Source organism: Triturus cristatus, chromosome 3_1 (genome assembly GCF_964204655.1).
Source record: "Triturus cristatus chromosome 3_1, aTriCri1.1, whole genome shotgun sequence".
In the NCBI taxonomy this organism is placed as follows: Eukaryota; Metazoa; Chordata; class Amphibia; order Caudata; family Salamandridae; genus Triturus; species Triturus cristatus.
The window spans coordinates 879689667-879715013 of record NC_140583.1 but is presented as its reverse complement, the minus strand read 5'-3'; the positions used below and the strand labels follow the sequence as shown (position 1 = coordinate 879715013).

The window sequence follows — 25347 nt, the reverse complement described above, 5'->3', positions numbered from 1 at the left end:
TACACTATGCTAAGGGTGTGACGCCCGACTTTTCCAGGCCCACAAGCGAGTTGACCATTGCGTTTGGCCCTGGCCATTCAGGTACATGACACTGCATGATTCCCATCCCACAATATGAGAGAATGAACTAGCCAGTAGATTGTCAGCTACAGTCCTGACACCACCGGTAGAAAAGGAGCTGAACTCCAAGCATCAATTCCGGGAAGAACTCTGCTAATTCAAAGAAACACCGAATCAATTTCTTCAATTTCTAAATGTATTTCATGGAATATAGCAGGGACCAGCAAACTGGCCAAGGGCACAAGCTTGGAACAATTTCTGCGCACCTTTGACATCATCTGACTAAGCAACCTGGCGTGAAGCCGCAAACACACCTCCAGGCTATGTGGAAATTACAAATCTGGCAGAGAAGGCAAAGACCAAAGGACCCCCGAAAGGTGGCTAATCAATCTACATACCAAATAGCAACATTTTTACTGTAAGAAATCAAAATCTAAAGATCAACCTCATGCAGGCAATAATAATTACGAACTGGAACTCAGGAAACAGGTACCCTCACTCACAATATTTACATAAATCCTAGTACCATTCAGAAACAAAATCTAATCACAGCCACAGAGAACAAACTAATGGAATTACAAGCTTCCCACGGAGACATACTGTGGATTATTACTGGAAATTTCAATTTAACCCTGGAAAACTATCACATGAGAATAACCAGAGAAAGGGTCTGAGAAATGAAGTCAGGAATTCCAATACAGGTATCGCAATTTATGAACATTAACAAAAGTGACCACAGGCTCCTGCATGTCCTGGAGGCACTGAGGCTGAGAGCCCTCAGCGACAAAACTCCCTCAGATACCCCAACGGCAGTGAAACATAAGTCAAAGACTTCTTGGCCGACCTTGGATTATACCTTCACATCTTCCTCTATATTCCATGATAACTCAGAACTTTCATATAGAGGTCAGAAGTGAGAGTGATCATCATCCACAGATTACGAAAATATAAAACAATAACCAGAGCACGGACTGCATGGAAAATCTTGGTTCACAAGGCCCAGGCAGCCACTCGCCACTGGCAGCCAATAAGATGGTCCAACATTTTTCTGAAAAATTACGATAAATGGAAAGCAAGTTTACCAACTATTCAAGGGAAATAATTACATCTGATCACCAAATGGGAGACTATGCAGGGATCACTGACAGAACAGCTGGGTCCACCGCAATGGAGTAGGGGATATATAAGAAAAAATGGTTCACACAGGCCTTAAGGCAACAGAGGCAGCACATTAATAAAGAAGCTGGAAACCTGAAGTCTCTATATACAGCAGAAGCCTACCCCAAATTGTTCCATGAAAAAAGAAAATGTACCAAAAGGCGATATTGGAGGCCAAGCAAGCCTAGATGGATCAGGAGTGGTTAAGATTAGTGGAGGATACAATGGCAAAGAGTAGCAAGCCACTATGGTCCATCATTAACCAACTAGAGCGGGGGCCTGCACGAGCATTAGCATGATGCCCTCATGGCCTGCCCGCAGCTTGATTTACAAATTGATTGAGAGTTCAGGAGTAGACATCTAGGTAGAATATACAACACCTGCCCATCAGAAAACAGGGTTCCAGCCACATTTAAAGGGTCTATTTTAAATGCTATCTACAAGAAAGACCCATATGTGACAATCACCACATTATCACACTCCTCGATATTGATGAAAAAATATTGGCAGGCCTGCTACTTGAGGAACTAGAATCCTCGGCAGCAAAAACAAATTTAATACCCATAAACCAAAATGGCTTCCACCCGGCCTCGAGCACAATCAATAACTTGACAGCTCTGGCTATGCTTGCAGAGTAATACACAAGAAAACAAGTATCCTTATATACCTGCTTTGTAGACCTTCCTAAAGTATTTGATTAAGTCAACAGAAGATGCCGCTGGAGATCATTAGTCAAATGAAACATGCCTACGACCCTGCTAAGAGGAATACAGCTCTTATACTCCGACAACTGACCCAGGGTTGCCTTTGGTTGTAACAAGGAATTAACATCTAGAATTCATTTAGACAGAGGTATAAAACAAGGCTGTGTGTTGGCCCCGACTTTATTTAACTTATACTTAGCATATTTCAGTGCCAAACTAGATTACACACGCTTCCATCCACCCAAGTTAGTCCAACAACAAATGCCTGCATTATATGCAGATGATGTTGTCTTATTTAACCTTTTGGGCATAGGTTTGCAAACCTCTTTGCATCAATATTGCTCAACTAATGAGTTGACCATAAACTTTGAGAAAACGAAGGTAGTAATCTTTGGCGAAAGGATAATTAAGAAGAAGAGCTGGTACTGTAGGAAAAGTCCGGTGGGTAGAAGTGGAAACTATAAGTATCTAGGTATATGGCTGCAAGAACGCTGGTCCCATGAAAGCAAGGGTGGCATCACAAATTGCAGTATGTTAGTCCCTGGCACTTACATTACTAAGTTCAACTTAGCAGCCACTGCTAACAGCGATAAAGGCAACGTTTCTACCAACACTGACATAAGGCTTTGAAATCTTTCCTAGACAATTTGCTAGTTTTTTCAATATGGCACAGAGCAAAGTTTTCCACCTCATCTTCCACTTGCAGCAAAACGCCTCACTGCCGCAGATTAGACTGGAGTTTGGCCTCTAGGACCAAGAACTGGTACAAGAAGGGTCATTCATCATATATGCATCGTTACTGAGGCAGGCAAAAACACATTTTAATGGCAAGGAATAGTCTCAAATGTGCCCCCGAATGCAAACATTAGGTTGAGGAAAATAGTGGTGTCAATAAAAGCATCTGGAAGCCGAACAGGTGTGGCATACTAACTTACCCCACCAGTAGTTCAAGCAAGCATTGAATAAAACAAATTAATCAGTTTTCCTGATGTGAAGACAAAGCCAAATACAGGTTGCGCAATCATGTATGGATGACCAATAACACCTACTGGGCACCGATTGTGCAAACTCATATTAACAATACTTTAAGAAATTATATGTAAAAAAAAGTGCTGCACAATCGATGCTCTCTCAAAATTACACCAACCAATAGAGAACAAGGAATGTAGGCTTTGTCAATATCCATGGGAACACTTTCTTCATATTCTATGTATTTGCCTTGGCGCGAAATCTACCTCAAAAAAATCTTTATTTCAAATGGCATTAGTTCTTGTCACCAAGAAATCCTGTTCTGTATGAAAGATTTGACACCACAAACCATGGCGTGTTGCGAAATTTCTTTTAAGAGCGGAGTTACTCATTAAACAGTCCATAACTAAAATTTGAGGAAACACAATGGAGTCAGCATACTAGCCACCTCCATGATTTGTTACCCACTTCAGGGCAGAAAGGCCTGGATGGTCAAAATTGACAGATTTCATGCACATCATACAATTTGCACAATCAATCAAAAAGAGGAACCTGAGTCTGTGAAGACCACTAGGTCCTTGAATGTGCATGAAGTCTCCCACTCAGATCTGTTAATCAAATTGAAAAGTGGAAACATGCATTTTTTTAAATTTCTGCTGTTCAGCAGCATCAATGATCAAACCAACAACCTGCGGCCATCTCACTTCCAACCTATGCTGCACATTATACAGCCCCCATCACTTGGTGGACCAGAACTTTGATAATGCCGGATGAACTGAACTGCAGCAACAGTGTTATAATGAACTTGCTGTGTCTGTAGTCCACTTTAGCTTTTGTATTACAATGAAAGCATGGATGTTTAATCCTCCCGGTGCGCGGAATAGAATCGGCAAGGGGATCACATCTTTTTGGTGCACATCGCCCTAAACAGAAATATGGCACTTTAGCATTCGCCTTTTGTTGCACCTTGTGGTGGACAATTACTGATGAATTATATTTTAGCTTTTTATAGTCCTTTAATTAATGCTGGTGCATGGCATTTTAGATCTTGGTGTTTTTTAAGCAGTCACAAAGGGCCTGACTATAACTTTGGCACAGCGGCGATGGGGCAATGCCGCCTTCGCTGCGCCAAAGCCGCGCAAGCACCACCAACCGCATTACAAGTTAAAACTGTTCCCATGGTGGTGCCTGGAAAACAGGCACCCCAATGGGAACACCATAAAAGTTCCAGCACGGCATGAACGTGGACATCCATGCCATGCTGGAACTTTGTGGGTGTACAGACAGGGGGGCACATGCTGCGCCCCACCCTGAATGTATCGATAAGGGGGGGTCATGGGGCCCTGAAGGGCCCCTTTTGTTACTAAACCACCAGCCTTTTCATGACGGGGCTCTGCCATATAAAGGCTGGCAGTCCAGAAACTCGTAATATGCTGAGCGGACTGCGCCAGTCCCCCTTAGCATATTGCATTGTGGCGTGCCTGCACCGCCACCAGTCGACGGTCCACTACCACAACGACTTTAGAAGTTGTAATACAGCCAACGGTGGATCGCCACTACAGCGCCTCCGCGAGTCTGGCGGTCAGAAGACCCTCAGACTCTTAATCAGGCCGAAAGATTTTAATTTCTTTCCTTTTTCCTTTTTCTCTGTGTTTTCTTTCTTGTTGCAGCAGATGCACTGGCTTTGCTTCTTCTTTATTATTTGATTGCAATAGTTTAACATTTTAATAATCAAGCAAATAACGTTTATTATTATTATTGTCATCAAATGTCATATTTTGGGTATTGTTAGTCTAGTTGTGCACACTGGAAGAAATCAATTAAAAAACTGCAGGCATAACTGATTGGCCAACCCTGACATAATGATGGCTGCCTCTGGCATAATAATGTCTGGCGTTTTGTGAGCAACATGGCTGCTGTTGTAGTGTCTAGCTTTTGCACAGTGGTGCCTGATATAATGGTCAACATTATTGGAATATTATAGGCATCCTATGCGTTATGGTGAGCATCCATAGCATGTGATGGTGAAGCCTGGGGATTTGAAACAGATTCTGTCTATGTGAAGCATTTGTACATGTTTGTACGGAATTCGGACAAAATATCAAGTTAAAAATGTTGACAAAACTTTTATTTTTAGTGCAAGTAATATCGATGTAAAAATATATATGTTGTTAATATCATTTACAAAAATATTGTTGTAAGGAATATCATTTTTTAATTATCTGTATATATTTTTGTATATGTTTTACTTGTACATGTTATAAATTGTTTGTCTCATTATTGTTAATGTTTTTAAATATTCATTGTACAGTTTTAGTTTTTTCCAAATTTAATGTAATTGTTAATTGTAATTTTTTGTTTTGTAGCGGGTTGTGGGGTTGGTAGGGGTCCAGGGTGGGAAGTAAATTAATTATAATGAATTAATAGATATTTTTATTTAATAGTAATTATTTAATTGATTAATTATCTTACTTGTGTAATTAATTTATTTGTTTGAGTTGTAATTTAGGTGCGGGTTGTGGGGTTTGTAGGGTGAAAGGGAGGGAAGTTAATTAATTTAAATTATTTAATATTTTTGAACTAATAATAATTATTTAATAGATGATTATTTATGTAAATTATGCAAGTCATTGGTTGTTTTTAGGTGCAGGTTGTGTGATTTGTAGCGGTAATGGGTGGAAAGTTTATTAATTTTAATTGATAAAGAATTTTAAATGAATAATAATTATTTAATTGATTATTCAAATTGTGTAATTAAGGTATTGTTTAAGTTATATTTCAGGGTTGGGTTGCCGGGTTTGTTGGGGTAGTGGGTGGGGAGTTAATTAAATAATTTATTGATAATTGTTTTTATTAATTAATTTATAATTATGTAAATTGTGAAATTATCAAATTTGTTATGTTATATTTTAAGTGTGTGTTGTTTGGTTTGTAGAGGAATAGGGTGGGAAATTATTTCAATAATAATACTTTTAAAATTATTTATTAATTTATTAAAACTCGTTTTATTCATTACTTAACATGTTAATTGTAATATACTTTATGTATTTCAATTACATTTTAATTGTTGGCTGCTATGTTTGTGGGAATATAGTGTGGTACTTTAATTGAAGGAATAATTTTTGTTTTATTAGTAAATAGTTAATAAAAACTGCAATAATTATTTAATTTGTTTACTTTTTCTTAATATATAGAAATGTCATTTTTATATTTAGAATTTTATATTTTGGGATATTCAATAGAGTTGTTAAAATCCTTTATTTGTATGAAGTGAACTACTCTCTCTCTATTGTTGCACAGAATAGAGTGGGAATAGTTATTTTTACCTCTTGGTGTCCAATGCTTTCCCTACTGTTGAACTGAAAGGAGGGGGAATAGTAGATTTTACCCCACCTGAGGCAACACTCTCCCTACTGTTGCACAGAGTGGTGTATGAATATTAGATGTTACCCCTCCTGAGGTCCACATATTCCCTACTGTTGCACAGGCCGGAGTGGGAATAGCAGATTTTCCCCTTCCTGAGTCCAATGCATTACCTACTGTTGCACAGACTGGAGTGGTAATATTAAATTTGATCTCTCCTGAGTTCTATGCTTTCCATACTGTTGCACAGACTGGAGTGGGAACAGTAGATTGTGCCCATTCCTGAGTCCAATGCTTTCCCTAGTGTTGCAAAGACTGAAGGGGAATAGTCAATTCTACTCCTCCTCAGTCCAATGCTTTCTCCACTATTGCACAGCCTGGAGTGGGATTAGTAAATTTTACCCATCCTGAGTCCGTTTTCCCTACTGTTGCACAGACTGCAATGGGAATAGTACATTTTACCCCTCCTCAGTCCAACGCTTTCCCAACTGTTATACACACTGGAGTGGAAATATTAAATGTTACCCCCCATGAGTCCAACACTTTCTCTACTGTTACACAGACTGGAGTGGAAATAGTAAATGGTACCCCTGCTGAGTCCTACGCTTCCCTACTGTTGCACAGACTGGAGTGCGAACAGTAAAGTTTACCCCCTCCTGAGTTTAATGCTTTCCCTACTGTTGCACAGACTGAAGTGGGAATAGTAAATTGTACCCTTCCTGAGTCCAACACTTTCCCTACTTTTGTATGTATTGGAGAGGAATTAATGTATTTATTATCCCTAGAGCTTAAATGTTTTTTTAAATTAGGTATACATTATTATTATGTGCATGTGTATTCAATTTTATATTTTTTATTTATATAAATGCATGTCATTTTGAAGATACTTTTAGTAAAATGTATTTTTGTTTATTGTTTGGTTATTATTTATTTTACAATATTTAAAATGTTTTTGCACATATGCTTTTTATAATAGTAAATTATAAACAAATTAGAAAATTATAATATATATTATAAATAATATTTTTAAAATAGTTTTACATGATATATGTCTATATAAACGTACATAGATACATTGCAGCCTTTCTAACAAAATAAACGTTTGGAACCCTACCTTTGATTTGCGGTGTCGTCTTTCTGATGAGGCAGTGGTGAACCGGAAGTGGTAAAAGATAAATACATATGTGTATATTTTTTAAACATATTTTTAAATATTACTTAAGCATATTTAATTTACATTATATTAATGTTATATAATACAATATTTAGGATTTACTACTTTTTTCTATATATATGTTAAAAAAAGATATGTATTGTCCATATTTCTTCGATATTTGTGTAAAAGCATATTTTTCTCAATATTTTTGTACTTACCTGTATGTGCATAGGAAAACAATATTTTTGTGCTGGACATTTTTGACCCAATATTTCTGTTGAACGATATTTCTGGGTTCGATATTATGTCAGTGAACCTAGTCGGTTTAATAACACAAGCTTCCATAGAGAACAGTGGGAATCCTACCGAACAGTGTCAGAACAGCTGACCTCAGGTCGGTCGGTCCCGAGTCCAAGAGGGTGTCGGTCGGAGGCAACTCCGACCAACATCGTAACAAGCCCCAAAATGGCTACATTTACTAAACATATTTAAAGACGATAGTTGAATGGTAATTTAAAATTAGTAAGGGGGGACACTGCCTTGGTTCTGACATTTGTGCCAGAGGGTGCTGCCTGCTTCGGGTGTTAATTCATTACTCATGTGGAAACATTGCATCCTAATAATGCTTTTCCTGACATTTCTGCTTGTAATCCAGCTTTAAATGTTTTAATGGTCACTAGTGAGTTGTTAATGGGTGTGGTCAATACTGTACATGGATGAAATTTGTTAGTAGCTCAGGAGGATTTTCATTGAGCAAAAGTGGCTGTTATAGAAAAGACTGGAGACCCCTGATATAGATTTTCCTTCACAGTAAAAAGGTCACATTTAAGTCAGAGCTAGGCATTGTTGAGAAAGGTCAATCTCTCAATAGGGGTATTTCCTGTTATTTAGGTTTTTGTAAGAATGTTAGAATGTGCAATATATTGGTAACAGACAATACCAAAAGTTTAAGCTCAGGAGGACTTGAAACAGAACTTTAAAAAATGGGGAGATCTTCTGAGGTAAATCGACGACTCTGTGATCCGGCAGTTATTTTAGATGTCCAGCTGGTGTTCACAGTAATATGGGCAGACCAGGTAACTGAATTTTCATCTATCAAATGGCAAATAGAAAGTTTTGTTTTACACTGAAAATACCACTGGAATAGAGCTGGTTCCAATCCAGGTGGCCCTTCACCTTTTCAGCTTAAGGGCCTTATTTCGATTGCGGCAGTCCGTAGGACCACCGTACTCGCGGTGGTGGTCCGACTACTGCCACACTACAGGCCCAGCAGCAGTGTTATGAGTGTGACAGTCAGAACGCCATATGAACGCTGCATCTGCCGGGTATCCAGGATCCCACAGCGGTCTGCAGCAGTCAGGAGCATTAATAAGCTGGAGGTGCTGCTGTGGCACCGCCAAGCTAATTAGGACCTGCCTGTCCACGCCCTTTTCATGGAGGTGAGCCCACCTTCTGTAAGACCTATCCTTCAGATGTAACAGCACCTGGTCTTGCGAGGATGAGGCTAAAGATCTGACAATGGCAGTCTTGATTGTGCAGTTCTGCTGTCACAGGGGCAGCCCACGGGTCATGTGATTTGCAATCCTAAAGGGATGCAGTCTTTACTGGACCAGAGCTGGGTGTAGTCCCCGAAGACCCTCAGCAATTGGAAGCTGCAGCCCTTATCCAGGCCTACTGTATTCTGTCACTGATGCCCCGTCAGGCCTCTCAGCAAACAATGAATCCCCAGCCTTCTGGAAATGGCAGTCGCAGCTCCCATCCAGGCCTAATGAATTTGTCAGAAGCAGCCCTGATTGGCCCTCTGTGGTCAGACAATTGCAGCCCCCACTGACCATCTGTAGTCAAGCTATAGTGATGATGTGGTTATTGCCAGGAACCGGATTGAAAGTTTAGTGGGACCCACAGATACCAGAGTTCCTCCAAGTCATTCTTGTGGAGTCTACATACTTCTGAGTGCCCCACAACCAGCGAGGACATACTGCACCTTGCTCCTTCCTAAACAGTCTCTCCTCCTGCAGGACCAGGCATGTTACTTCCCTCTCTCAGCAGCAGGCCAGTGTTTAAGCACTTCCGGGCAGGGTCACAGCTCTTCAAGCAGGAAAAACAGACTTTCTGTGATGTCTCCTCACATCTAGGCAGACACCAGCCCTGAGTACTCTGTAGAGCACTCCTTTACTTGATGATAAAGGCCTTGAAACCTGGAATAAAGTGGGAGGGGATATTCCCACTTTTATACTCAACTTATGAACAGGAAATTGTGGTCCTCTGTTTCAAACTGTGGAACTGGCTTTGGTTGGATCTTCTTTAAAGGTTGTTTCCAGGCTGTTCTCCAGATGCAGCCTTTGTGAAAAGTGAGTCTTCACACTTTTGGTAGAATTGGGGTTGTCTCCATTGTGGAGGACCTACAACAGATGTGTGAGTTTTCCTCACTTGTCTGTTATAAGCCAAAATAAAGAAGTAATCAGGGAAAGCAAAAAGGACATGAATCGCCTAGAGACTTTCTCACCTTTCACAATTGAGTCTGCAATCCCACAACTCACCTGAACCATCCATCAAATGGCAGTGCTCAGGAAGACTAAACAGCATCCTCTTGCTAGCCAAAACGCTCAAAGAATGCCACACTTCACAGTCTGGGTCTTCCCTTTCAGCTACAGAAATGCAAGCAATGCACTTACACTGTCACTGAGCACAGCCCTTACCCTTCCATCTTGTGCTAAGCCATGCCAGATGTTTCCAAAACAGATCCCACTAGCCACCATTATTATCGCTTACCCATATCAAGCATATTTTACATTTGCTACACACACAATCACACTTAACACACACTTGGAATGGCAGCACTAGAGTTTGGGCATGCACATAGAAGCAGAAGTCTACATAAATGACCTAACATGCCTTAAGCTGAATTACATAGATAAAAAGGTCTGGTCAAACTATTAATCATCTTTTCTAGGGCAAATTACCAAAACCGCTCCAGGCACTATATTCATGACTAGGACATTAGTCCAGTGTTAGTACTGAGGTCAAGCTTGGTGAACCTCTCCAGGTGAGAGGACAGGCGCAGGACCTTTTGTAGTCAGGAACAGGCCTCACACTCTGTTTACACACTATGGGCATCATTAGGATGAGTTTGCCCGCCATCCCTACGGAGAACAGGACCGCCCGCCATATGTGCGGCGGTTCCGTGGGAGAGTTTAGGATGTGCCCGCCACACTGGCGGGCGCATCACGCATTTTTAACATTGCGGCGGGCGGTGCTTTCAGCAGCACCAGCCGCAATGGTAAAAATGCATGTTGTGCATTTGCATGCACAAAGTGGCAGGCACCGCGCAGTGCCTGCCGCATTGTGCATGCAAATGCAGGGGGATACCATAGGTACCCCCCATGTGCACCCTCCGCTCCCCCTAACTTCCTGGGGCCCGCAACAGGCCCCCAATTGTGAACTCCACATGCCTTTCCATGGCAAAGGTTGCTGTCCGCCTGCATACTAATATGGATGGCGGTGTCTAGCAGACACCGCCACCATATTAAACCCTTTTCCGCAGAAGAAGAGAGCGACAGCGCTGCAAAATCAGATATTGCCAGCCTACGAGGCCACTGACAAGTAAGGCTGCTTTTTATTAATAATGTTTTTATTTCGTTTGCACACTGGTAATGCACAATGTCCGCTTGGGTGCCAGTTATTATTTATTAGTTCTGCATTATTTCTGGGAAGATATTGTTCTTCTAGTGATAACCGGACGTAGCTTTAGTGCAGGATGTGCATTAGCACCAGGTCCGATTTCAGTAAGGGTTCCTCTGATCCCCATTGTCGCTGTTGCCTTTTTTTATCATCACCCTTATTTTTGGTCAATTAACTCGTGTGCATTGCTTGCATGAGGATTAATGCCTAGTTTAAGACTAGTTTGATCTTGTCCCTGCAGGTCCACAAAGTGGTATGCCCTCTAGTGAACGCCATTTGCTTCTGTGTTCACACTGGTTTATAAAATCGGGTTTAACTTGTGTTTATTCGTTATCACGCATTGGCAACCTTATCTCTGAAGCATGGGGGGGGTGTCTTCATGTAACAAGCATAGGCAGAGCCACTGCGCCAACACAGGTCCAGGTTAGATGCTTTGTATATTCACAATAGATAAACTAATATATAAATTAAATGGAAATCATTTGCACAGTCAGCAGTTATCTTAAAAATCTGGAATCGCCAAAGCCACTGCTGTATTAGCACTTGATATCCCTCTGCTAAAGCATGCAATTAGAATCTATGCATGTCAATGTTACACACATTAGCACATTGATGCCTGACTTATTGGCGCTGTCAATGCTTCTTTACATAGGAAAATATGAGTGAGGGTCGGATCACTATGTCATAGTGTGTTCACACGTTTCTAGCAGCCTTTGGGATGCCCAACTACAATGAAAAAAATTATAAAATGATAACAGGAAATCGCAAGATTCTTTTAAGGACTTCTTGCTTCCAGTCTATCAAAGCTACTATTAACTTGTGAACGTTTATTTCATGAAGACAACATGAATTGAATTGTCTGTTTGCATTGTTTTATTGATTCCTTGCACACGAAATGGTAAAAAAACACCTTCCCTTTTAATAAGACAACATTTACACATATACTTCCTACACCTTCTGTTGCTGCTTGCCTGCTTAAACAAGCATTGGCATAGTCAAAAGGTCTCGCCTTTGGGACCTAATAAGTATTTAATTATGCAGCACAATATCCTTGGTGCAACATCAACCATTGAAAGCTAAACACTTATAAGGTCCCAAAAGCGAGACCTATTGGCTATGCCAATGCTTGTTTCTTGTAAACAATTGGTTTGAGGACAACATGTCTTAAACTGGTATGTGCCTCAGCCTAGAAGCATTTTCTGCTCAAACCACTCTCCCTCAGTATTTAACGTGGCTAGGTATTTGAGGGACGGCCTCACATATACGTGCCACGCAGATGACCAGTGTTATGCACGCCCCAAAAACCTTCGCAAGATATCGAAAATTAACACAAATAGAAATAGGGTATCTAGAAATTACAACACTTTTCTGAATTGTATTTACAAATTTGAATTCAGTGATTGAGAATGCAGGTATCTTTTAGAAACCTGGAATAAAATACTGGTGAAAAACAAGGAAAAACAGGACACTGTGAAAAACAAATAATCTCGCTCCGTTTAAGAAAGCAAGAAGAATGTAAAAATCTCAAAGGGGTAAGCATGCACTGTCTCTAATTAAAACAAGCATTGGCAAAGATAACAGGTCTAGCCTTTGAGATGGCAAGCACGTCATTCTAATGATGCGCACATGCATCAGAACACATGCGTGTGCCATCGGACAATTAATGAAAAAGGGCCGGTGGTTTTGGGAGTGTGATGGGGTAACAGATGAGCGGTTAGGATGCAGGAGAAAAGCAGCACATGAAGAGTGAGGGGAAAAAGCACAAGTGAGATAGAATACCATAGAAGCACATGGGTGAGAGAGAGGAACAAGGGGCGTGGCATGGGTGGGGAGAAGCAAATGGAAACAGTGCAGTACAGGGAGAAAAGCACAGAGATGAGAGGCAACAACACAGATCAGAAGGGGGAAGATAAGCACACGAGCGAGGCAGTTGCGTAGGGGAAACCAGCAAACAGGCAAGAGACATTAACACAGAGCGGGAGGTGAGAAGCACATGAGGGAGGCAGTCACAAAGCAGGTGCACTTCTATGCAGTGCTTAAACAAAAAGAAAAAAGTAGTTACCTAAAAGTGAGTAGAGGAAGGACACAAGTAAAGGGGAAGGGCAAGACAAGCCACCAAATAAGAAGCAAGCAAATGAGAGTGACAATAAAGCTTACCAAAGGTAAGTAATGGCAGGCTTTAGGCCTACTGTAAGACCTTGGAAAGCTGACAACAGGTCTTTTGCAACCGGCTGGTAGCCTCAACCTACAAAGGGCTTAGCGCTGAGGTGTTTGGGGGTGCAAGGGCAACTCTTCACACTTAAATGCTTAAAATCACCAGGAATTTCTAAGATCCTCTACTAAATTGTGGAGTTACATGCAAAGGTATATGCAAATACCGATTTTCATAGTCCACAATAATCGTTCTGAATGAATTTCACACATTCTGCTCATCTTTAGAAAAAAATACTAACATTTGTGAGACTTCTGTACTTATATCAGAGTGATCATTCAAAAGAGGTGCTTTGAAAATGAGTGGATGCCAATTGCACATACTCAAATGATCATACCTTCATGGGAGGATACTTGTGATACGGAGCAGAACCAGTTGCTAATTCAATGGCAGTTATCCCAAAACTCCAGATGTCAGCTTTAAAGTCATATCCTCTGACCTAAAATTTCAACAGTAAGTCAGTTTGGTAATCACGCAAAAGTGTATGCATCACAGAAACAAAATGCTCATGAATTTATTCTGTTGGAAGTTAGAGATGATTTATTGCACTCTTTGTTTAAGTTAATAATAATATACAAAAACATTGTTGTAATTTGACAGATACGAAAGTCATCACATTATTAATTAAGGAATATTGCTAGTCAATTTTAAGGGAGCATATGTAATTATAAATTATCAGTTTTTGTGACTAACGGGGCCCTGAATTCAAAATATTGTTGTAACATGAAACCTAAAAAAATGTAAGTGGATAAGATTTTGTGATAACTAGTGGTAATTTGTCTTCAGGTCGCATGTAGTCCTCTCTGGTATTTAGTCTACTTTACAGATGTTTCTTGCATTGTATTGAGGTTTTTGCTACATTGCTGAACAGTGACATGAATACAAATGTTGTTTGGGTTATTTGCATTAGTCTGTGGTATTATTTTGTGGTATGTCTTAGTTACTATGGACTATTTGTGATATTTTGTAACATCTAGTGGCTAAGCATGTAGTACACTGTTATAAACGGGTATAGCTGGGTGTGTGTGGCAGGAGCTCAATGGCAGCAGTCGCTCCTTGCTGAGCTTTGCATCGCCAGGCCCTCTAACCCTCAGAATCCCGAAGTGACCCCGGCGCAATAGGCAAGCGTGGCCTCCTGATAGTGCGGGGCTGATCCCCCCTCCGGCTGATAAGAGAGGGCCCGAGGGCACGGGAGGCAGTGCCACAAAGCAGCGATGTGGGGATATGCCCAAAGGCCGAGGGGCCGCGGTCTGAATGTTCCGTCGGCGAGGTTGAGGCAGCAGAGGAGGAGTGTCTGCCCTCCCGATCCAGAGATCCCAGTCGGACATCGAATATGCAGCAGGAAGAAGCGGCCACCATGAGTAGAAAAGGCCCGCTCTAGGCAGCAGGTGGGGAGCAGCCGTGAAAGGAGCGATAGTCCCTGGACCCATAAAAGCTGTGACGTCCCTCCAGTGCTATGAGGCAGCCATGCGGCGGTAGTGTGGGAATATATCCCAGAGGGGCTGCGGTCTGAGTGCTACAGGAGTGAGGTGAAGGTGGTAGAAAAGGGGTGTCTGCCATTCTCATCCGGAGACCCCAATCGGACATCCAGTGCAGCAGGGAAGAGAGGCCACCATGCGCTGAAAAGGCCCACTCTGAGCGATGGATGTCGGTGGGATGCAGGCGTGAAATGTGCAACAGCCCTTCTCAGCCCACTGAGATAGCTTGGGGTGGATCCCCCTCGATGATTAGAAACTGGGCACAGAGGCTATGGGGGTGGTGCCACAAGGATAGTATGGCAACCGCACAACATAGCATCCCAGACATTGGACCACAGACTGTGATGCAATGCACCAGAAGTATCTTCCCCCTGGCTGGGGGCAATGGTTGGGCCTGTTTGGACGCGCAGGCACACTTGGAGAGGAAAGAGTGGCAGGGCGCAGCCGAGATCAGCTTGCCAGTTCCTTGACCCAAAGGAGACACAGCAAAGAGCGTACTGAGGCACCATTGCTGAGGACTGTTGACCCTGGTGGGGGGCAGCAATGGAGGATGAACATCCCCAGGGAAGGTGATCTAATACTGGGGAACCTGCCTGTAAAACTGGGGCTATACATGATAGATTTAGGCTGGGAGTATCCTACAGCTTGATTGGAGCCAGAGGTGATGAGCTGGCTGATCCTGTTAGAAGAGGGACCAGAGGTAATTCTGTGAGTGGACATTGGGAAACACAGGCTGCCACTCAGTGGTGCACCGGGGGGGTGCAGATTATCTGGCACCTGCCCCAGTCACCGCAAGGGGTGCAAAAAGGGGGCTCCTACTTGCCGTGCGAGACTGGGAGAGGATTCTTCATGCGCTGTGCTGAGCAGTGGCAGCCTGGCTGGAGATCACTCAAAGACCATGGTATACCCAAGACAGGCCAAGATAACACAGGGGGCCGAGACCCCCGGACAGCCACGGGGGATCGTCAGTCGAAGCACACACCAATATAATCCTGGCTGCTATCCGCGAAACAAAAGTGGCACTGGATGAGAAAATAGAGAGAGTAGCTCAGGACGAGGGCCTCTTGCGGGTAGAGTCGTAAGTTGACAGCAAGAGTAGAAGAGGTGAAATTTTTCTTAACAGACATTGCTCCTTCGGTCAAAGACCACACTGCACAAAATTCAGCAGATGCAGTTGGAAATCAAGCGACACTGGGCTTCTACAGCAGGCTGAGGGCAACAGCATGGATCTGTTCATGGAGCAGTGGCTCGAGAAGGAGGTGTACGATGGTAAGGTTTACGACATGTTTACTGTAAAGTGAGCCCACAGAGTCCTGGGGAGGCTGTCCCTGCCGGGGGCCCCCTCCAGGCCAAAAATTGCTAGACTGCTAACTTTAGAGACCGGGACCCTATTCTCAAAGAGGCACGTGCGAGGGGCCCCTGGCAGGACAAGGACAAGCCGGTCAACATCTTCCCAGACTATATCGCAACAGTTCAGCAACAAAGGGAAATGCTCCTAAAAGTGAAACAGCACCTGAGAGGTCTGAACCTGAAATACACTCTACTCTTCCCCGCCAAACTACACATCACAGTGGAGAGGGAAGCATCCTTCTTTGCTTTCGCTGCTGAAGCCGGGGACTGATTGGAGTGCCAGGGCTACCCGGGTCGACGGACCGGGGAGGCAACCCGGAGTGACGAGAGCAGAGATTCCATTGTTCTGCCAGGCGATGGGGCAAAGGGGCTCCCACAAAAGATCAAGCACTGAGGGAACGCTCAAGGGTGGTCCAGGAGGTACAGGACTGACAAACTTGGTCCACCAGAAACAAGTTGTCTGCCTTGGCGATGGCCTCCATGGACTCGAGGGACAGTGACAAGCTTTCTGGTGATGGGAAGGTGGAGCAATCCTCACCCATAGTGAAACCCATGATGGCAGCCAAAACTGTGTGAGAGACCAATCCAGGGACCAGTCAGAGCCCGAGCCCAAGCTTGTGGGGTTCACAAAGATAAATGGTGAACGGAATGGTGGATGGGAAGGCTTGATGACGCAATGTGGGAACGCAGAACTGCAGAATCACCAGGGTGATGTATAACACGTTGGGGGATGGGCTATACGTACATCAAGCATTGGGGGGTGGAAAGTTATATCCTCACAGCGCAAGGAAATAGGGTGGATTAGGGAATTGAAGAGAGGTTTGGGGTGGTCAGTTTGGGAAAGACCGGGAGGGAGGCACACAATTGGGACCACAGGTCAAACGTCTACCATGAGTTTAGACGAGGAGAATATGGGGACGCACACAGCGGAGTCACGTCATATCCATAGTTCAGGAGGGCCGGCCCTCATGTTCTTATCCTGGAACGTGAATCGTATGGGCGAATAGCTTAAATGAGGGATATCTGAATAGACACACACCTGAAATAGTTCTGCTACAGGAAACCTACTTGTTGGGTAATAAATGTTCTTTCTTGAGAAAAGGTAGATACACATTATTAGCCCATTTGGACTTCATGATGGGCTCCGGGGATACCTGTATCCTAGCCCGCAAATCCCTTCCTTACCAGGTGTCAGAGACATGGGTTGATTCGATTCTCAGGCTGTTGGGCGGCTACGGGGGGCACATGGCAGGGGGAGAAATTGTTTGTGGCATCCTGGTATTTTCCCCCAGGCCTTCAGTCACAGGGACTGGACAAGATGTTGAGGTAGATTACTTCAGACCCCGAAGCAATTTTTCTGGTGGGAGGAGATCTGAATCTTGTTCTGGGTGGGGGACTGGACGTACTGATTAAGGCTTGGAAGAGTCCTAGTGACTATGCCAGATTGAGGAATTTTCTGGGGTCATTGGGGCTAGAAGACCCATGGCGAGCTACATATCCCAGAGACAGTCAGTCTCCTACGTGGCCAAAGCAATGCAATCAGTGTCCTGAATTCACTACTTCCTTGCCCCAGCGGGGCAATTAGGCAGATGCAGGAAAATGCGATACTGCCCAGGGGGTGACGGGTGTTTTGGACCACGTTCTGCTGACAATGTGCGTCAAGAGCCCAGTAAGGCTTGCAGGCTGAGGGTGGAGGTTGCACCCCTGGATTCCAGCTCAAGATGTCACAGAGGCTCGGTATCATTGGGGATTGTAATTTGAGAGGCCTATAAAACCAGTGATGCGAGGTCACCTGATAGCGCATATGATGGGTAATCAGGAAAGGGAGCGAGCCAGCAAAGAGAAAGAAAAGCAGTTGCTGAACTGAAAATCCCAATACGTACGGCGCCTCAATGAGGAATTGACCCATCTTGCGTGTCGCAAGAGATGCCTATCGGAAGGTGGCTCACCAGGAAGCCAGATCCCTATTCTCGGCTAAACAACTCAGATTGTATGAAGCTGAGAATAAGGGTGGAAAGCCGCTGGCGTGGTTGTCTCAGAAGGAAGAGGGCTGGTGGTGGGTGGCAGGGGGCAGCAAAATCCCTTGATGGGGAACTGCAAGAGGGGGAAATAGTGGAAGCACTAGTGCAGTTGAAGGGGGAAGTCACCGGGCCCCAATGGATTCCCAACAGAATTCTTTCACTATGTGAAACAGCTGGTGGTGAAACCGCACAACACAATGTATATAGAGGCACGATCCCAAAGGATACTGCCCGCAGATCTTTGCCAAGGAGACATAGTTTTCATCCATAAGCAAAGCAAACCCCCAGAGTCATGCTCCTCTCATCAGCCAATATCTCTCCAAGGTCCTGGCGAAAGTCTTGGCGATTCACCTGTTGCCGGTGGTACATACTAACATGGCTGAAGACCAATGAGGCATTATGTCATACAGGTCTCCCAGACATAATCTCAGATGCCTCTGCGGATGTTTGGCCCGTGAGAGATGCTTACAGGAGTCAGCGATGCTGCTGGAACTAGATGCAGCCAAGGCGTTTGATTTGTTGGAATGCCCTTAACTCATGGCTCTCCTGGAGAAAATCGGATTTGGCCCCTTCTTTCATGCCTGGTTCTGTTACTATACACCGGCACCACAGCCTGTGTGAGGGTTAACAGTGCACTCTTGGTAGCTTTGCATTGAAGAGGGAGATAAGGCAAGGCTGCTCGCTATCCCAAGTTGTCTTTGCAATATCCATGGAGCCAGTGGTGAGTTTGATTCGCAGAGATGCCCTGGTGCACGGCCTCCACTGAGAACATGAATGGGAGCCTGTAATCTCGTTGTATGCAGATGACATCCTACTATACTTGGCCTAGCCAGAAAGATCCATTGATAGGATTCTGGAGATTTTTGATGTGTTTGGTTCCTACTGTGGGCTACGCATAAAATGGGGAAAATCTTGTCACTACATGCTCATGGGATGGGGACCAGCGATAACTGGAGCTGTTCGATCCCAGTTGAGGAGCCGGATTTCAGTTATCTGGGCATATATATCACCCAAGATCACCAGTTATCTTATGGCAATAACCTAGGCAGGTTGATGGGAGAATATAGGAGAGGCATGGGTCGATAGCATAAAACTGCCACTGTCTCTGCTAGGGCATGCAGCACTTTTTAAAATGATTTCCCTACCCAAATTCCTATACGCCCTCCAGAATTCCTTTTTTGAGGTCCCAGATGATTTCTTCCAGCAAGTGGTGGCCACAACAAGTTTGCTGTTGTGGGATGGCGTGGCCCCTAGGATATTGATGTAGGCCGTAGATCAGAAAGGTGTTCGATTAGGGTACTACTCTCCTGGGCCTTCGGGTGTACTACTGGGCAGCACAGCTACTGGTGGTCAACAACTGGTAGTTGCGGAGCAGAGGGAACCATCTTTGGTGGTAGATCAGAAAGCAATGGCACCGGGGAATTCTATCAAGCAACTTAATGGTAATGGGCATTTGATGCACCTCCCCCTTCCCATAGCCATGGTGGTCAATACTTTGAGAAGGGCCAAAAAGAGTATCAGATGGTAGGGGTTCTCACACTGGAAAATCCCCTCTGGGAGGCGGATGCACTGGCACCACAACAAGGCGTTGAGGGGGGACCAAATGGGATCATCTGGGGCTCTCGAAGCTTGGAGACATATGGAATACAAGAGGCCAGATCCCCTCTGAAACATTTCAGATGGAACATGAATTGGTGGGGAGTCAATACCTGTACTATATTTAAAATCGACACCTCATTAAAGGAAGCATAGGCCAAACAGAGGAAATCCCAGATGAGACCCCTCTGGAGTTTTGAGTGCTTTACATCCCTCTACATACACACTTCATCGTGCCAGTGAACAACACTCTGTTGGCCAACAGTACCCTGCCACTCCAAGCCCTAAGAGAGAGGTGAGAAGGAGACCTAGGCAGGCCTGAGGATGACACGTTGGGAGAAGTCCATCGATACCCTTGGAAAGTGTCAATCTGCGTTAACTTTAGGCTGGTCCAACGCAAAATACTTCACAGGGCATACTACACGAGTGCACAGCACATTGCTCTCAGTAGGTGCCCATCCGAAAGTTACTAGAGAGGCTGCTTGATGGTGGGCACATTGATTCACACAATATGGAAGTGTCCTGAGCGCCGGCCCTTCTGGGTGGGTGTAGGGAATAGGGTGCCTGGGATCAAAGACAATACACTCAAACTTATGCGAAAAAAAATAATGCGAGACATCTGAGGTGAATAATAATTGGACAAATATACCCATCTATTCTGCAACATGGCTATAATGGTTGCTAGGCGTGATCCAAGGGTGGAGGATTGGGAACGTACATGGACTGGTGTATGACAGCGGAAGAACAAACCTACTAGGCACAGGCCTGTCCCAATAAGTTAAAAATATTCTGGGGAGTGTGGAAGGTCAAAGCGAGGACATGGAGTGAGACACTAAGGGAGTGGCAACTACCTGTCCTAAGGGATAGCTCGAGGTGCCATTTGCCCCAGGAGATCAATGGGACTGGGACATCAGGCCACAGACTATAGACGCGGGAGGGGGAGGCCAATGACTAATACTCAGAGACCTGTGTGAGATCTTGGGAAAAGGTGACTCTTTGGTTAACATGTGATGCCTAATAGGGGGTGGGAAGTGGGAGAAGGGTTGAAAATCGTTGGGGTGTGTTTTGAAACTTTACCTTGAAACTCAATGAAATATTTGAAAATAAAATAAATAGGTATGGCTGTTTGGAGTGGTTTGTGGCATATGGTAGCCTGTGTTACTTTTTGTGTCTAGCAAGGAAACTTCCTGTGATTAGTAAAATATTCTGCAGAGATTTGTGATAATTAGCAGGAAGGTTTAGGAGAGGTAGTAGTACTTTGTGTTGGATTGTGTTGTTATTGTGTTTAAATTTGTTGTAGGACATTGTGTGGTATTTTGTACAAATTTTTGGTGGTTTATGGTAATATTTTCTGTAAGATTATATAGTGGTTTTTGGCAAGGTGTACTACATACAAGGTAATTTTAGGACAGTTTGTGATATTTAGTAGAGTTATTTCTGTTTCATTTTATGTGCCCTGAGATTATACATTGTAGTCATATAAAGGTACTCTGCCGTCATTCATGGTAATTGGTAGGGTAGTTTGTTTGGTTTTGAGATAACAAATACGTCGTGTTGGGGGCATGTTAATTAGTAGAGTTTGTTCTGATAAATTTGTAGTACTTTTTGTAGTATTTTCTGTAAGAATATATGGTTCTTTCTGGTACATTTGACTACCCAGGTGGTAATTTTAGGATAATTTGTGATAGTCAGTATAGTTCTTTGTGGTGCTAATTTTTTGTAGTTGGTGGTATTACTGTGTAGCAATTTCCAGGTTTCTTTGTGGTGCGTCGTTTTATATTGTAGAGTAATTTGTTTGGCATTTGAGATAACAATTAGGGCCTTTTTAAAGACTTCGTGCTAATTATTACAGTTGTTTGTGACACATTTTGGTAACTTTAGGTACTTCAATAGTGGCACGGTATTCTACACATTTAAATGAAGGTTATTAGTATTAGTTGAGCGTGAATTAAATTACTCTTTAGTTTTGTATATTGGCATGCTGTTTAGGAGATCACGGGTAATATATAAAAAGAGTTTGAGAAGCAGTCTTGAGGCAGGGGGCTTGGCTGCCCTCCCAAGATGCTCATCTTTTTTGTAGGCAATCCTGGAGTCAGCACGTATGTTATCCTGCTTCCTAAGACGTTTAATTTCCAAACAACACGGACAGTGAAGAGTCCACGTATTACAATGGAGATGCATGCATTGAATATATAGTTTCTTCTGATTTACCTAAAGAAAGCATGCTTGTCATTATTGTAAATTTTTCTATATCACAAGCTTCTCGAAACAGCAATAGCCGGGCTCGACGTGGCATGACTTGATGGACATTTTCTGCATTGAGATTGTTAAATCGTGAATCATCCAGAGAACGAATGACACATGAACACACTGGAATGTGAGGGGAAACACCCCATTTAAAATGGCTGCAATTTCAAAATGACTGATTGATTGAATCAGTAGATTATTTGTGTAGCAAAGGATTGCCAGGTACAGAGTGTCCAGATACCCAATGCTGATTTATTAGGAAGCTATACAGCTTTGAAGGATGACAATTAATGAGTTTTGAAATGCTGACAGAAGCAGGAAAATCTACTAAGTGAATACAAAAAATGAAGGGAGCTCAATGCTTTAGCAGTGAGATGGTGCACACACCTAGACTAGTCCAAATAAATCTCGGAAGTATTATTAGCTCGGCAAATTAAGAGAGAAAATATATAGCAGGCGTGTAGTGGATAAGAAGCCTTTGCAGATAACTAGGTAATGAGGCATTGGGGGCTTTGTGGCACAGGCAGAAGGCTTAAGTAGATAACTAATGAGGAGACCTGAGATAGGTAGAAATGTTGTGCATTCGTTCTAGTGGAGATAAATTCGAAGTCTGGACTACCGTTTTCCAAAATTCAAAAAGGAGAATAGGAATGATATTCATGAGAACTCAAGCGTAAAAATACAGATGTAAATGCCCTCACCATGACTTGCCAGATCTACGCCGTCGCCTCCACCTGCTTCAACTCCCTCCGCAAGACCTTCCAGTGGATTCCCCCCCCCCCGAATGCAGAAAGACCATCACCCACGCACTCATAACCAGCAGACTGGACTATGGTAACGCCCTCTATGCCAGAATCAACAAAACCCTGCTACACAAGCTCCAAACCATTCAGAACACCACAGCCAGACTCGTCCTCGGAACCCCTCAACACGAGTACATGACCCAGCACCTACAAGACTTCCACTGGCTCCCCATCAAGAAGAGAGTAACCTTCAAGCTACTCACCCACGCCTACAAATCCCTCCACAACATCAGACCCAAATACCTCAATGAAAGAGTCTCCTTCTACATACACAAAAAGAATCTCCGCTCCGTCGACCTTGCCCTGGCAGAGACCCCGCGCATCCGCAGAACCAGAGCAGGCAGAAGAACCTTCGCCTACGTCGCAGCAAGGACCTGGAACGAGCTCCCAGTCGACATCAGACACTTCCCCCACTCTGCAAACTTTCAGGAAGAGCCTCAAGACCTGGCTCTTCAACTGATCCAGAGCTGCCCCCAGCGCCTTGAGACCCTCATGGGTGAGTAGTGTGCTTCATAAACCCCTGATTGATTGAAATTAGTTTGTCAATATTCTCCACGAAAGAGAGATCTGTGACAAAAATCATGCCTAAATTTCAGACTTAGTTACTGGGTTGGAGGGATGTGCCCATTTGGTGGGCTTCCAAAAGGAGTGCCAGCTAGAAGAATTTGCTGAAGACCAAGAGGAGATAATTTTCATCCATCAAATAAGCAATACCACATGAAGTTCTAAAACAGAATTTGTAAAATGCCATCCAGGATGAGCTGGATGGCAACAGCATATGCATAACTAACTCTTTAAAAAGTCCCAAATCAGGGCAGCTAATGCGGTCACCTAGATATTAACCAATATAGGGCTCAAAGCTGAGTCCTGAGGTACACCACAAGAGATTTCTTTGAAAGTCAAGAGGAATGGGGCTAATGATACTGCCTAAAGATGACTACGTATAAAGATGGAACCAGTCCAAGACCTATTCTCCGACGTCTATGAATGCAAGGCGATAACATGATGACACATGAGACTGTGTCAAAAGCTTTGCAGAAGTCCAGCAAGATCAGCATGGCTCAAGAGTCTCCATCCAGCAGTATCTAACATTGTTGGTTGTGACCACTAACTATGTCTCAGTCCTATGAGACAAATAAAATCCAGATTAATTACAGGAAGGAAATCTATGATTGGTTAAGTCAGAAAGATTATATCGCGGTCTTAATGTTTTTGAGAAAAGAGGCTGGAGTAGTATCATGGAATTGCAAGAAGGGATTTATTCTTGTGAATGTAATGGATATTCGAGATTGTGTTATCTTTCTGTGCTAGGAACATGCTTTATTCTATTTTGTGCTGGTTGTGCAGTGTGTAATGTATGCAAGTTCTATATTGTGTGCTTTGTCTTTGACAAATTCAGGGAACTTGTCAGTTTGCAGTTGAATTGAGTATTTTGGATATTGCAAGTGGTCTGGTGGTCTGATTCACCCTTTCCAATAATCTTTTGCAATGGCTCTTCACAAGGTTAACCTCTTATCTTACAAATGTGGCTTTTATGTTGAAGATTTGTTTTTAATATCTATAGTTCTCCTCGTGGGGGGTTTCCAGGTTGCATGCAGAATGGTTTAGTCTCATTTACCATCCACTTGTTCTGATGTATTTCATTGTTTTATTTAGATCTTTTGAGAATCATAGTACTGAGTTTTTCATTTTCACTATTTTTCAGTTTTTGGGGAGCTAGAACATCCTTCATTCAATTCACAGTTAAAAAGTATAAGAAAGCAAGTGATGTAACCTTCCGGGTTGTCCTTTAAGCCTTCTTTGGAAGATGTGAATGTGAATGGTATTAAGATGACATCAGATCAAATCAAAGTAATGTGAGGATTTACCTTGAGAACAACTTCTACAGACAATACAAGGTCTACGTTTGCCCATTATATTGCGTGAAGTCGTTATTAGTAAGGCATGTGCGTAGATGATAAATGACTGAGCTTCAGATATCTTCCCAATGCAAGATGAAGCTGCCAAGGATTTTTCTGACTTTAGTATTATTTGTTGGGATCATAATTAGGTCATTAAGATTAGCCATTCAGTGGCACAGTGTTGGTGCTCTTGCACTAAAATGACTTTGGAAACATTGATTTCACCCAATTGCCCTGCGCAACTTTGCTGAAATGCCCTGGCAGATGGCAGAGAAATTGCACCACTAGTGTGAAAGCTAATTGTCTTATATGAGATGCAGTGTGTATTTAAACTACCAACATGTAACACAAAAATATATGGCTGCCTGGAGCACCACTGTCACTGACTAGGCTGCAGTTTAAAGGCTCAGCAGTAGCACAAGGCAAGGAAAGTGCCCTCACCATGTACGAAAACCTCTTTTAACATCTTAATAAGTCACCCCTAAAGTGTGCCTAGTAACCAATTGAGCAGTGTGCCAAATTTATACAAAGTGGCACACTATACGCTGGAAATAGGTGGCAAGCGTGAATGTTATAAAATATTTGACATATTTACTTAGGAAACTGCTATGAAATTAATTCAAAGTTATATTCCCATTAGCTTAAAAA

General features: G+C 43.2%; 1 protein-coding gene across 1 annotated transcript in view; it reads right to left on the bottom strand.

Moving 5' to 3' along the window:
* STK39 (serine/threonine kinase 39) overlaps positions 1 to 25347 on the bottom strand; it is a 1405344-nt gene that overhangs the window by 913217 nt on the left and 466780 nt on the right. Inside the window, exon 7 of the mRNA XM_085645380.1 lies at positions 13641 to 13742. Within this exon, the coding sequence (XP_085501506.1) occupies positions 13641 to 13742 (102 nt within the window). The remainder of the gene's footprint in view (positions 1 to 13640; positions 13743 to 25347) is intronic.